Source organism: Bombina bombina, chromosome 5 (genome assembly GCF_027579735.1).
Source record: "Bombina bombina isolate aBomBom1 chromosome 5, aBomBom1.pri, whole genome shotgun sequence".
In the NCBI taxonomy this organism is placed as follows: domain Eukaryota; kingdom Metazoa; phylum Chordata; class Amphibia; order Anura; family Bombinatoridae; genus Bombina; species Bombina bombina.
The window spans coordinates 922,385,439-922,399,613 of record NC_069503.1 but is presented as its reverse complement, the minus strand read 5'-3'; the positions used below and the strand labels follow the sequence as shown (position 1 = coordinate 922,399,613).

At 35.9% G+C, this 14,175-nt stretch overlaps 1 protein-coding gene across 1 annotated transcript in view; it reads right to left on the bottom strand.

The window, feature by feature from the left end:
• Positions 1–14,175, bottom strand: part of MCMDC2 (minichromosome maintenance domain containing 2) — a 260,089-nt gene that overhangs the window by 211,833 nt on the left and 34,081 nt on the right. Inside the window, exon 7 of the mRNA XM_053715892.1 lies at positions 4,439–4,567. Coding sequence (XP_053571867.1) covers positions 4,439–4,567 — 129 coding nt within the window. The remainder of the gene's footprint in view (positions 1–4,438; positions 4,568–14,175) is intronic.

The window sequence follows — 14,175 nt, the reverse complement described above, 5'->3', positions numbered from 1 at the left end:
AAAGTACAGTTACATTAATAATAACACCAGCTAATAAAATGTATTTAAAAAATGATTGCACAAAAAAGTTATAAGAGCTCAAAGATATGAGGTATTAGGGATATATATATATATATATATATATATATGTGGGTTCAAATTTATTTATATACAGTATGCATATATGTATTTACAGACATATATATATATATATATATATATATATATATATATATACTGTATATATGTACCACATAAATTAATATTGTATACACATATAAACAAATAAATATAAAGTACACATATACAAGTGCATTGGAGCCCTTTGCAGTCAAGTAGATGAAAACATGTTAAAGCAGCACATAGCAGAATATGTTTTTTGTATTTTTAAATAGATATTCATGTATATATATTTTTATATATATATATATATATATATATATATATATATATATTTATATATATAAATAGAAAATATTATTCTATGTGAAAAACATTGGAATGTGAAATATTGATATTTTCATGTCGGGTTAGCACACTTGAGAATGTGCAATCGGGTTTGAATGCGAGTAGGGTGTTTTTTCCCACTTTTCTTGCTCTGTGTACTTCTATGGAGCAAGCAAAACTTTTTACTTTCAACTTGTAATACAAGTGCTAGCCGACGCACGTACATAGCTTACTTCTAGCGGAGGTAGAGCGGGATCGATAAATACCGCTCTACTCGTAATCTGGCCATTAATCGTTTGTCTACATTTCATATATGCCCCTCTCATGCAGCTATCTGTAACAAGGCTTTTACATTTAACTCACAGGCTTACCTGTTATTTCAAACCTTGACAGGTTAATTACAAAAGGTTTTTTTATTGTTTTTTTTAACATAGCTGTTTTTAAAGGGACATTATATTTAAAAAAACAAAAAAACAAATGATTGTAAAAGCTTCTCTGGGATTCTCTTTGTTCATTAATAGCAGACGTACATGGCTTTGCCATTGGGTGTTGGTATTTAGATTGCTGCTAATTGCAGCTACGTACCATATTTCTATTATTCCCGGCAGTGAAGGGGTTAATCAGGTAGCTTCAAAGGTTAATTTTAGCTGTAGCGTAGAGAATACAGCTGGCACCTCCCACCCCCTGATCCCTCCCAAACAGCTGTCCCCCCACCCACACTCATCCCCACCATCTTAGGTACTGGCAGACAGTCTGCTAGTATGCAGTTTAGGTTTTTGTTTTTTTATTAATTTATATATATATATATATATATATATATATATATATACTGTGTGTATATATATATATATATATATATATATATATATATATATATATATATACATACAGGTAGCCCTCAGTTTACGCTGGGGTTAGGTTCCAGAAGGAATGGTTGAAAATCGAAACCATTGTAAATTGAAACCCAGGTTATAATGTAAGTCAATGGGAGGTGAGGGAGTTAGGTTCCAGGCCCCTCTCAAAATTGTCATAAGTAACACCTAATACATTATTTCTAAAGCTTTGAAATGAAGACTATAAATGCTAAACAGCATTATAAACCTAATAATATAGATTGTATCATCATCAAACTAAGTTTAATGAACAAAAACGTTTTTTTACTTGCATTTTTCTGCAAACAGTTCTCTGCATTGTTAGCATGTTAGATAATATTGGGTCTGCACCTATTCTATGCATTTCAATCGGCAGTGATTAATAAGCAGTTAGGCACCCTCACCTCAAGCTGCTGGACAGGAAGATAATAGGGAAGTGCCTGCTAAATTTTGCTCGATAGATCTGGTCTGATCTGTGTACACAGATCAATTTAAGGCTGTTAAGTTGCATAACTTTGCTTCAAATCAAGCGGACAGCTCCACCTACTGGCTATTATAATTAGTGCATTTCTTTCCAAAAGCTTTTCAATAGCAGTCACATGACTGGAAAAAAGGTTGTTATTCTGAAACGGCGCAAATTGAACCGGTGTAAACCGAGGGCCACCTGTATATATATATATATATATATATATATATATATATATATATATATATATATATATATATATATTTACAAATTTCAGCAGTGTAGTAATCCTCCTCAAACCTTCCCACCACAGTGATCCCCCCAAATATCTCTCTAACCTTCACCCTCTCACTAATGACGACCATCCTTGGTACATTTATTTACATTTTCTAAAAAATATATATATATCAGTTGTTAGGGCCCTCCATTCCAATTTTTTTTCTGTAGTGTAGCTCCCCATCCCATTTTTACTGCAATGTAAGGCCTATCCCACTCCCAAAAAATGTAAGTGTAGTTGAGACACAGAGAGCTAAACAGGGTAACAGTTTGGATCTTTAGATAACTATTAGAAATATCCTTTTCATAAAATGTCTGGAGAAAAACAGACGATTTGGAAAACATAAAAGGGCAATCAGACTTGAGCATATTAAGGAAACAGAGCTCTAACAGAGTCCAGACCCAGGAATAACAATATTGCTTGATTTCTGTGCAATCTTCAGGTTAATGTGTTAATAACAGATGAGACAAAACCTTTATGTGACAGAATGCAGGATTTAGTAACCAGGATGTCAGATCTAATAATACCAAGTTGGGTAGAGATATTTACCCTGAGACAAAATTTCTCAATTGTGCAGAAAATAAATGAAGTGACAATTTGGGGTAAAATTCCTCAGTTAAGCCAAATAATCCATTAAGGCTATTTGGGGATCCATGGTTCTGTATTTTTTACACTGGAACATTGACACTTAATCTGTAAATCATAAGACCCAATGAAGATGTACCCCCAGCACTCATAAAAGACAGGAAGGCTGTAAGAATGCTATACGTTCCTGAGCATTGATTGAAAAAGTCAGCTCCCTGGAAGATCATATGCCTTGTGTTTAATGGGTGCCCAAAACTGCACCCATCGTAAGCTACTAACATATTGTTGGAACCACCCAGTTATTGTGTCAAAGAAATTATCTAAGTTTTGCATTAATGCAATACAAATTTGAGCACAAGCAGCGGGAGACAACAGTGATCAGTTATAGACCTTGGTCCCATTGATAAGAATGTGGTTGCATATACGGAGATAACACACTTGCAAGAGACACAGCGAAAGTGAACAAATAGATCAGTTTATATTGCTGCTACTATGAGCACACTAGACTTCACATAAACATACAGTGAAGACCTGTTTTTTTATTTAAGGCCCTGCATGCATAACAAAAGGGTCTTCCAATGAGCAGGAGTGAATAATATAAAGATTTAGCCTATGTTGAGTGATATATATATATATATATATATATATATATATATATTTAAAAAGAGGACAATGAGATACAAAGTTTGGTCTATTAAAACCTCATAATATCAAACGAATAATCCGAATTAAGGTGTCCTGAAAAAGGCTTGTATGTAATCTGAAACGTCAACTGTTTTTGACTATTTTTAAAGATACAGCAATAAAGGAAGACTTTTTTAGGCACCAGTGATTGCCCTCAACTTGTATTGTGATATATATATATATATATATATATATATACACACATACACACAGTGTATATATATTTATATATATATATATATATATACTGTATATATATATATATATATATATATATATATGTGTGTGTATGTATATAAAGAGCACAAAAGGAGACACTCTCTGGTCCTCTGGTGACAAGTGAATATGATAGTGAAAGACAGCACCTATTTTCCTTGTGGGGCACGGGAAAAGGGTTAGCCAGACCCCAATGTATATCCAAGAAGAAGTATTTTTCCAGCCACCAGTTGAATTTTAAAAAAATAAAGGTCTTTTTTAAAATTCAACTGGTGGCTGGAAAAATACTTCCTCTGGTGACAAGTGTAATACGTGTAACATTCCAGGGATACTCTCCCTTTTCTCAGACTGAGGAAGGAGAGAGTATCCCCGAAACCTTGCACATATTAAACTTGTCACTTAAAAGGACCAGAGAGTTTCTCCTCCTGTGCTCTTTATATTAACCTGTTGGCACCTTGGCAGAAGTTTTGTAATTGGTGAGAGTGCACTTTTTTTTTTAACTTTTATCTCTAACTCAAATGAGCGTCTTGTTGTGCAGCAGAGCATGATGTTTTTTCCATTAATAGATATCAGTTGTGATGATGAATGGTCTTGAAAAAGGTCCAAATGAGGACCGAAATGTCGACCAAATTTAAAGCTGGAATATTTGTGAATTATAATAAAGATTGAAGATTTTAATATAAATCAAGTCATGTGAGTGCCCTCTTTATAGAAGACATGTTTATTATATATCTCTATCTATCACTATATATATATATATATATATATATATATATATATATATATATATATATATATATATATATATATATACACACAGTTAGTAAATTAGGCAGTTTTTAATTCATAAAAATAATAATACTAGTAACCATTGTGGCACAGTTTTCCTAAATTAGTAAGGTGTATGCTTACACTCAGGAATGTAATGATGTATATTGTTCGCCTCAATACACACAGTTACTTGAGAACCATTAGTCCCGCATGTTGGTATCCCAACAACTCTGTACTTTCCTCCTATTTTCATCCTGTTAATTAACTCATCTAAAGAAGAAGAAAAAAAAAGTTACAGAAATAATACAAATCTGAAAGAGTATTTCAAATTGATTATAAAAACACATCTGAGTATTTTTTGTTCCATCTTGAACGGGGTATTTTACTTTTTGTTTTCAATAATTTGATAACTGTGTACGTATATAGTTATCAAATTATTGTAAGGTAGAAATATATTGTAACAATGAATTTGTAACAATGAATTCATAATGATAATAGTCTTTTTAGTTAAAGAGATGTAATAACTCAGGGACTTATAGAGAATTGGCACAAAATCCAGTTCACAAAATACAGAGGGAGTTGTTGGCCTGCCTGGGGAGGGCAGTCAAGATTGGTGTTATTGACACAAAATTAAGAGAGTATTTGTATAATAAAGAACCAAGGACGCCAGTCTTATACACGGTTCCAAAGATACACAAATGTCTTGCTGCTCCTCCAGGCAGGCCAATTATTTCCAGTGTAGATTCTGCTTTTTCAAATGTTTTGATTTTTATTGATAAGCTGTTACAAGTAGAGGTAATGAAATGCAGCTCTTATATTAAAGACACAGGAGATTTCCTCAAAAAAGTGAACGAATTGTATTTACCAAATGATTGATTTATTTTGTACACATTAGATGTTAAGAGCCTATATACATGCATTAAGCATGAAACAGGCATAGGCATCATAAAAAGGGCATTGAGTGTGGATAGAGGTTTTTCACAACAGCATTGTGTATTTGTTGAGGAACTTTTAAGGCTGATTATATACTGGAATTACTTCATGTTTCAAGATGACTAGTTTATCCAGATAAAAGGGACAGCCATGGGGTCCAACATGGCCCCAACATATGCCAATTTATCTATGAATATGGTTGAAGAAAAAATTATCTATGAAAATGAATTGTTCAAACTATTTAGGGGCGCATGGTGGCGCTTCATAGATGATATTTTGGCGTATGGTGGGGCAACGTGGACACCCTAACCAAATTTGTTGCTGACTTAAATTTGGAGGTCAGAGATTTGGAATTTACATTAAACTATAGTGAAGAGAGTATAATGTTCTTGGACACCAGGGTGTATATATATATATATATATATATATATATATATATATATATATATATATATAACCAAGTTAGAATTTGACTTATACACAAAAGATACAGACAGGAATACACTCCTTCAGTATGATAGCTTTCACCCATGTAATTTAATGGAGTCACTCCCTAAAAGCCAACTCATGAGGGTACAACGTATAGTCACAGAACCTGAGAATTATAGTAAAAGACTTAAAGAAATGCAAAAGAAATTCCTTAATAGAGGGTAATAGACAAATGCAGCAAAGCTTTGGGAGAAATAAAACCAAAGACAGATAAAAATAAAAACAGAATGTTTTTTTTTTCTTCACAATATATCTCCATGTTAACCAAATAGCCAAAATAATAAATAAACATTGGCCTATACTTCAAAAATGTAATAGCCAGGTGGAGGAATTTAAGGAGAGACCAATTATAGCATACAAAAGAGTCAAGAATTTGAGGGACCATTTTGTGAGGTCTGATATAGATCCAGCCAGAAAAAAACAACAAAGCTATTTGGGTAAAAAGAACCTAGGGTGTTATCATTGTTTGGGATGCATGAGCTGCAACTCGATTATTAGAGGAAAAGAATTTGTACATCCTAGAAGTGGCTAAAGATTGACCATTAGAAATTTTTTCACATGCGATACAACTTATGCTGTGTATTTAATTAAGTGTCCATGTTCCCTCATCTATATTGGAGAGACAGTAAGAAAAGTCAAAGATAGAATGAGTCAACACTGCTCCAATAATAGATGTGGGGACAAGGAAGCCCCTTTATCCCATCACTTTTTGGAAAAGGGACATAATGTAAGCCAACTCAGGTGGCAAATAATAGATCATGTAGTCCCACAAAGAAAGAGAGGTGATCGTGAGAAATTTCTTAAACAGAAAGAAATGTACTGGTTGGGGTCAATGGCCCCTAATGGCATGCATAGAGATTTTAAATGGTCCGTATTTTGGTAAAATGGCTATGAAGAAATCTTTTTAAAAAATATAAGGTGTGTCAAAGGTAGTAATGCAATTTTAAAGTTGATTAAAAGTGTATGTATATAGTTTTCAAATTATTTTAAGGTATAAATATATTGTAACAATGAATTCATAATGATAATAGTATTTTCTTTCATGTAATTGGCAAGAGTCCATGAGCTAGTGACGTATGGGATATACAATACTACCAGGAGGGGCAAAGTTTCCCAAACCTCAAAATGCCTATAAATACACCCCTCACCACACCCACAATTCAGTTTTACAAACTTTGCCTCCTATGGAGGTGGTGAAGTAAGTGTGTGCTAAGATTTCTACGTTGACATGCGCTTCTCAGCATTTTGAAACCCGATTCCTCTCAGAGTACAGCTAATGTCAGAGGGATGTGAAGGGAGTATCACCTATTGAATGCAATGGTTTTCCTCACGGGAGATCTATTTCAAAGGTACTCTGTTATCGGTCGTAGAGATTCATCTCCTACCTCCCTTTTCAGATCGACGATATACTGTCATATACCATTACCTCTACTGATAACTGTTTCAGTACTGGTTTGGCTATCTGCTACATGTGGATGGGTGTCTTTTCGGTTAGTATGTTTTTTATTACTTAAGACACCCCAGCTATGGTTTGGCACTTTATGCATTTATATAAAGTTCTAAATATATGTATTGTACTTATATTTGCATGAGTCAGGTTCATGTATTTCCTTGTGCAGACTGTCAGTTTCATATTTGGGGAAAATAAACATGTTAAGAAATATTTTTCTTACATGGGGTTTAGTCTTTTTTTCAAAATTGACTACATTTTCTCTTGCAAATTGCGGGCAGTATTAGGCCCGCGGGTGCTCCAAATGCTAGACTTTATTGCGTCATTCTTGGCGCGAAAGTACGTCCGTTGACACCGGCTTCGTAGTTGAGTCTTTACACAGGGTTGCGTCGATAGTGACGCGAGTGTGTAATTTCCGGATGTTGGCGCCAAAACATTTTCAGTTATGTTGTGCATCATACTTGGCGCCAAAATTTTTCATTAATTTTATACCCCATTGCTTTTTGCCTCTTGCCTTTTTCTATGTCAGAGGGCTATGCTATTTGCATTTTTTCCCATTCCTAAAACTGTCATTTAAGGAAATTGATAATTTTGCTTTATATGTTGTTTTTTCTTTTACATTTTGCAAGATGTCTCAATCTGATCCTGTCTCAGAAGTATCTGTTGGAACTTTGCTGCCTGACATCGGTTCTACCAAAGCTAAGTGCATTTGTTGTAAGATTGTGGAAATTATATCTCCGAATGTCATTTGTAATAGTTGTCATAATAAACTTTTACATGCAGATAATGTGTACATCAGTAATAGTTCATTGCCGGTTGCAGTTCCTTCAACTTCTAATGTACATGATATACCTATGAATTTTAAAGAATTTGTTACTGATTCTATTTAGAAGGCTTTGTCTGCATTTCCGCCTTCTAATAAACGTAAAAGGTCTTTTAAAACTTCTCATAAAGTTGATGAAATTTCAAATGACCGACAACATAATGATTTATCCTCCTCTGATGAGGATCTATCTGATTCAGAAGATCCTTCCTCAGATATTGACACTGAAAAATCTACTTATTTATTTAAATTGGAGTATATTCGTTCTTTGTTAAAAGAAGTGTTAATTACTTTGGATATTGAGGAAGCCAGTCCTCTTGACGTTAAGACTAGTAAACGTTTAAACGCTGTTTTTAAACCTCCTGTGGTTACTCCAGAGGTTTTTCCTATTCCTGATGCTATTTCTGATATGATTTCTAAGGAATGGAATAAGCCGGGTACTTCTTTTATTCCTTCTTCAAGGTTTAAAAAATTGTATCTTTTACCAGCAATTTCAATAGAGTTTTGGAAAAGATCCCCAAAGTTGATGGGGCTATTTCTACTCTTGCTAAATGTACCACTATTCCTATGGAAAATAGTACTTCTTTTAATGATCCTTTAAATAGGAAACTTGAATCTTATCTAAGGAAAGCCTATTTATATTCAGGTCATCTTCTCAGGCCTGCAATTTCTTTGGCTGATGTTGTGGCTGCATCAACTTTTTAGTTGGAGAATTTAGCGCAACAAGAGTTGGATTCTGACATATCTAGCATTGTTCGCTTGCTGCAACATGCTAATCATTTTATTTGTGATGCCATTTTTGATATTATCAAAATTGATGTTAGATCCATGTCTTTAGCTATTTTAGCTAGAAGAGCTTTGTGGTTTAACTCTTGGAATGCTGATATGACATCTAAGTCTAGATTACTATCTCTTTCTTTCCAAGGTAATAATTTATTTGGTTCTCAGTTGGATTCTATTATTTCAACTGTTACTGGGGGAAATGGAGTTTTTTTGCCTCAGGATAAAAAACCTAAGGGTAAATCTAAGGCTTCTAACCATTTTCGTTCCTTTCGTCAAAATAAGGAACAAAAATCTAATCCTTCCCCCAAGAAATCTGTTTCCAATTGGAAGCCTTACTCAAATTGGAATAAATCCAAGCCATTTAAGAAACCAAAGTCAGCCCCTAAGTCCGCATGAAGGTGCGGCCCTCATTCCAGCTCAGCTGGTAGGGGGCAGATTAAGGTTTTTCAAGGATGTTTGGATAAATTCTGTCCAAAATCAATGAATTTAGAGCATTGTCTCTCAGGGGTATCGAATAGGATTCAGAGTAAGACATCCTGTGAGAAGATTTTTTCTCTCACGTATCCCTGCAAATCCAGTAAAAGCTCAGGCTTTCCTGAAGTGTGTTTCAGACCTGGAGTTTTCAGGGGTAATCATGCCAGTTCCTTTTCAGGAACAAGGTCTGGGGTTTTATTCAAATCTATTCATTGTCCCAAAGAAGGAAAATTCATTCAGACCAGTTCTGGATCTGAAAATTTTGAATCGTTATTTAAGAGTACCAACTTTCAAGATGGTGACTATAAGGACTATTCTGCCTTTTGTTCAGCAAGGACATTATATGTCCACAATAGACTTGCAGGATGCATACCTTCATATTCTGATTCATCCAGATCATTATCAGTTCCTGAGATTCTCTTTTCTAGACAAGCATTACCAATTTGTTGCTCTTCCATTTAGCCTAGCAACAGCTCCAAGAATCTTTTCAAAGGTTCTCGGTGCCCTGCTCTCTCTAACCAGAGAGCAGGGTATTGTGGTGTTTCCTTATTTGGACAATATCTTGGTACTAGCTCAGTCTTTACGTTCTGCAGAATCTCACACGAATCAACTAGTGTTGTTTCTTCGAAAACATGGTTGGAGGATCAATTTACCAAAAAGTTTCTTGATTCCTCAGACAAGGGTCACCTTTTTAGGTTTCCAGATAGATTCAGTGTCCATGACTCTGTCTCTAACAGACAAGAGACGTTTGAAATTGGTTGCAGCCTGTCGGCACCTTCAGTCTCAGTCATTCCCTTCATTGGCTATGTGTATGGAAGTTTTAGGCCTCATGACTGCAGCATCGGACGCAATTCCTTTTGCTTGTTTTCACATGAGACCTCTCCAGCTTTGTATGCTGAATCAATGGTGCAGGGATTATGCAAATATATCACAATTAATATCCTTAAATCCCAATGTTTCACTCTCTGACGTGGTGGTTATATCACCAGCATTTAGTTCAAGGGACTTCTTTTGTTCGCCCAACCTGGACTGTGATCTCTACAGATGCAAGTCTTTCAGGTTTGGGAGCTGTTTGGGGATCTTTGACAGCACAAGGGGTTTGGAAATCTCAAGAGGCGAGATTACCAATCCATATTTTAGAACTCCATGCAATTCTCAGAGCTCTTCAGTTTTGGCCTGTGTTGAAGAGAAAATTGTTCATTTGTTTTCAGACAGACAATATCACAACTGTGGCATATGTCAATCAAAAGGGTGGGACTCACAGTTCCCAAGCTATGAAAGAAGTATCTCGGATACTTGCTTGGGCGGAATCCAGCTCCTGTCTAATCTCTGCGGTGCATATCCCAGGTGTAGACAATTGGGAGGCGGATTATCTCAGCCATCAGACTTTACATCCGGGGGAGTGGTTCCTCCATCCAGATGTGTTTTATCAGATTGTTCAGATGTGGGGTCTTCCAGAGATAGATCTGATGGCCTCTCATCTAAACAAGAAACTTCCCAGATACCTGTCCAGGTCAAGGGATGTTCAGGCGGAAGCAGTGGATGCGCTGACACTTCCTTGGTGTTATCAACCTGCTTATATTTTCCCGCCTCTAGTTCTTCTTCCAAGAGTGATCTCCAAAATCATCATGGAACAATTGTTTGTGTTGCTGGTGGCTCCAGCATGGCCTCACAGGTTTTGGTATGCGGATCTTGTTTGAATGTCCAGTTGCCAACCTTGGCCACTTCCGTTAAGGCTGGACCTACTGTCTCAAGGTCCGTTTTTCCATCAGGATCTCAAATCATTAAATTTGAAGGTATGGAAATGGAACGCTTAGTGCTAAGTCATAGAGGTTTCTCTGACAGTGATTAATACTATGTTACAAGCTCGTAAATCTGTCTCTAGAAAGATTTATTATCAAGTTTGGAAGACTTACATTTCATGGTGTTCTCATAAATTCTCTTGGCATTCTTTTAGAATTCCTAGAATTTTACAGTTTCTTCAGGATGGTTTGGATAAGGGTTTGTCTGCAATTTCCTTGAAGGGACACATTTCTGCTCTGTTTTATTTCACAGAAAGATTGCTAAACTTCCTGATATTCACTGTTTTGTACAGGCTTTAGTTCATATTAAGCCTGTCATTAAATCAATTTCTCCTCCTTGGAGTCTTAATTTGGTTTTGAGGGTGTTACAGGCTCCTCCATATGAGCCTATGCATTCTTTGGACATTAAACTACTTTCTTGGAAAGTGTTGTTCCTTTTGGCCATCTCTTCTGCTAGAAGAGTTTCTCTTCTGCTAGAAGAGTTTCTGAGCTATCTGCTCTTTCTTGTAAATCTCCTTTTCTGATTTTCATCAGGATAAGGCGGTTTTGCGGACTTCATTTAAATTTTTACCTAAATTTGTGAATTCTAACATTAGTAGAGAAATTGTTGTCCCTTCCTTGTGTCCTAATCCTAAGAATTTTTTTGGAAAGATCCTTACATTCTTTGGATGTGGTGAGAGCTTTGAAATATTATGTTGAAGCTACTAAAGATTTCAGGAAGACCTCTAGTCTATTTGTTATATTTTCTGGTCCTAGGAAAGGTCAGAAGGCTTCTGCTATTTCCTTGGCTTCTTGGTTAAAGCTTTTGATTCTTCAAGCTTATTTAGAGTCGGGTCAAGCCCCACCTCAGAAAATTACAGCTCATTCTACTAGATCAGTCTCCACTTCGTGGGCTTTTAAGAATGAAGCTTCAGTTGATCAAATTTGCAGAGCGGCAACTTGGTCTTCTTTACATACATTTACTAAATTCTACCGTTTTGATGTATTTGCTTCTTCAGAAGCAGTTTTTGGTAGAAAAGTTCTTCAGGCAGCTGTTTCAGTTTGATTCTTCTGCTGATGTTTTAAGTTTTTCTTGTCATTTAAAGAATAAACTTATATTTTGGGTTGTGGATTATTTTTTCAGCGGAATATGGCTGTTGTTTATTTTTATCCCTCCCTTTTTAGTGACTCTTGCATGGAGTTCCACACCTTGGGTATTGATATCCCATACATCACTAGCTCATGGACTCTTGCCAATTACATGAAAAAAACACGTAATTTTTGTAAGAATTTACCTGATAAATTCATTTCTTTCATATTTGCAAGAGTCCATGAGGCCCACCCTTTTTTATGGTGGTTATGATTTTTTTTTATAAAGCACAATTATTTCCAAATTCCTTTGTTGATGCTTTTTACTCCTTTCTTTATCACCCCACTACTTGGCTATTCGTTAAACTGAATTGTGGGTGTGGTGAGGGGGTGTATTTATAGGCATTTTGAGGTTTGGGAAACTTTGACCTCCTGGTAGGATTGTATATCCCATACGTCCCTAGCTCATGGACTCTTGCCAATATGAAAGAAATGAATTTATCAGGTAAATTCTTAAATAAATTATGTTTTTAGTTAAAGAGATGTAATAACTATTAAATGACACTAGATGGAGCCTGATGCCGCAAATGAATGGCGCCAAACTAAACAGTTTAAAAGAGGCTTTTCAGTGTATTATGTGTATAGCATGATTAAGTGATCACGAAACATTGCTGTTTTTTGTGAATAAAGACATTTTTAATATTACTGGTGCTGTGGACATTTAGATTTGTGGACTATTGTCAGGTGGAACAGGCAGTTTCCACGGTCTACACGAGCACAGGATTTCTTCCCAGCAGCTGTTCCAAACACGTAAGAATTAATCAGAAATGGTAATTTTTTTAAGAATTTTTTATTGAAGTTTTCAGCAGTGGTACAGATAAATTATTACATCATACATTATACATCCATGCATGTTAATATAAAGTCAGAATGTTTATATTTTAATCCACCTTCACTCTAACCCCCTGTTAACTGGGCAGACCAAATAATATGACAAAATTCTGATCAGCCTGGACATGTCCAGCATGTCTGCATTCTTAATCAGTAAGTTTGTTTGATTATTCAAACTAGATGTACAATTGTGCAAACTTCAACTGGAAACATATAGACTTATAACATATAGACTTATAAACAATCCTACTACCAAGTATAAAGCATTTCTGTTACAGTATATTAAAGTCGAAACCCATCTGGTGTGTGATAATAATCTCCATAGTAAAGATTAGAGGGAAGCCAAAGAAAGAAGCATAGAAATAGGGGGAGGGTGGTGTGTAAAAACAGAATTTATGTTTACCTGATAAATTTCTTTCTCCTACGGTGTATCCGGTCCACGGCTTCATCCTTACTTGTGGGATATTCTCAATCCCTACAGGAAGTGGCAAAGAGAGCACACAGCAGAGCTGTCCATATAGCTCCCCTCAGGCTCTGCCCTCCAGTCATTCGACCGACGGTTAGGAGAAAAAGGAGAACCATAGGGTGCAGTGGTGACTGTAGTTTACAAAACTAAATTTAAACCTGACTAAAATGCCAGGGTGGGCCGTGGACCGGATACACCGTAGGAGAAAGAAATTTATCAGGTAAACATAAATTCTGTTTTCTCCTACATTGGTGTATCCGGTCCACGGCTTCATCCTTACTTGTGGGAACCAATACCAAAGCTTTAGGACACGGATGAAGGGAGGGAACAAGTCAGGTAACCTAAACGGAAGGCACCACTGCTTGTAAAACCTTTCTCCCCAAAATAGCCTCCGAAGAAGCAAAAGTATCGAATTTGTAAAATTTGGCAAATGTATGCAGTGAAGACCAAGTCGCTGCCTTACAGATCTGTTCAACAGAAGCCTCATTCTTGAAAGCCCATGTGGAAGCCACAGCTCTAGAGTGAGCTGTAATTCGTTCAGGAGGCTGCCTTCCAGCAGTCTCATAAGCCAACCGGATGATGCTTTTCAGCCAGAAAGACAGAGAGGTCGCAGTCGCCTTTTGACCTCTCCTCTTGCCAGAATAGACGACAAACAAGGACGATGTTTGTCTGAAGTCTTTAGTTGCTTTTAGATAAAAC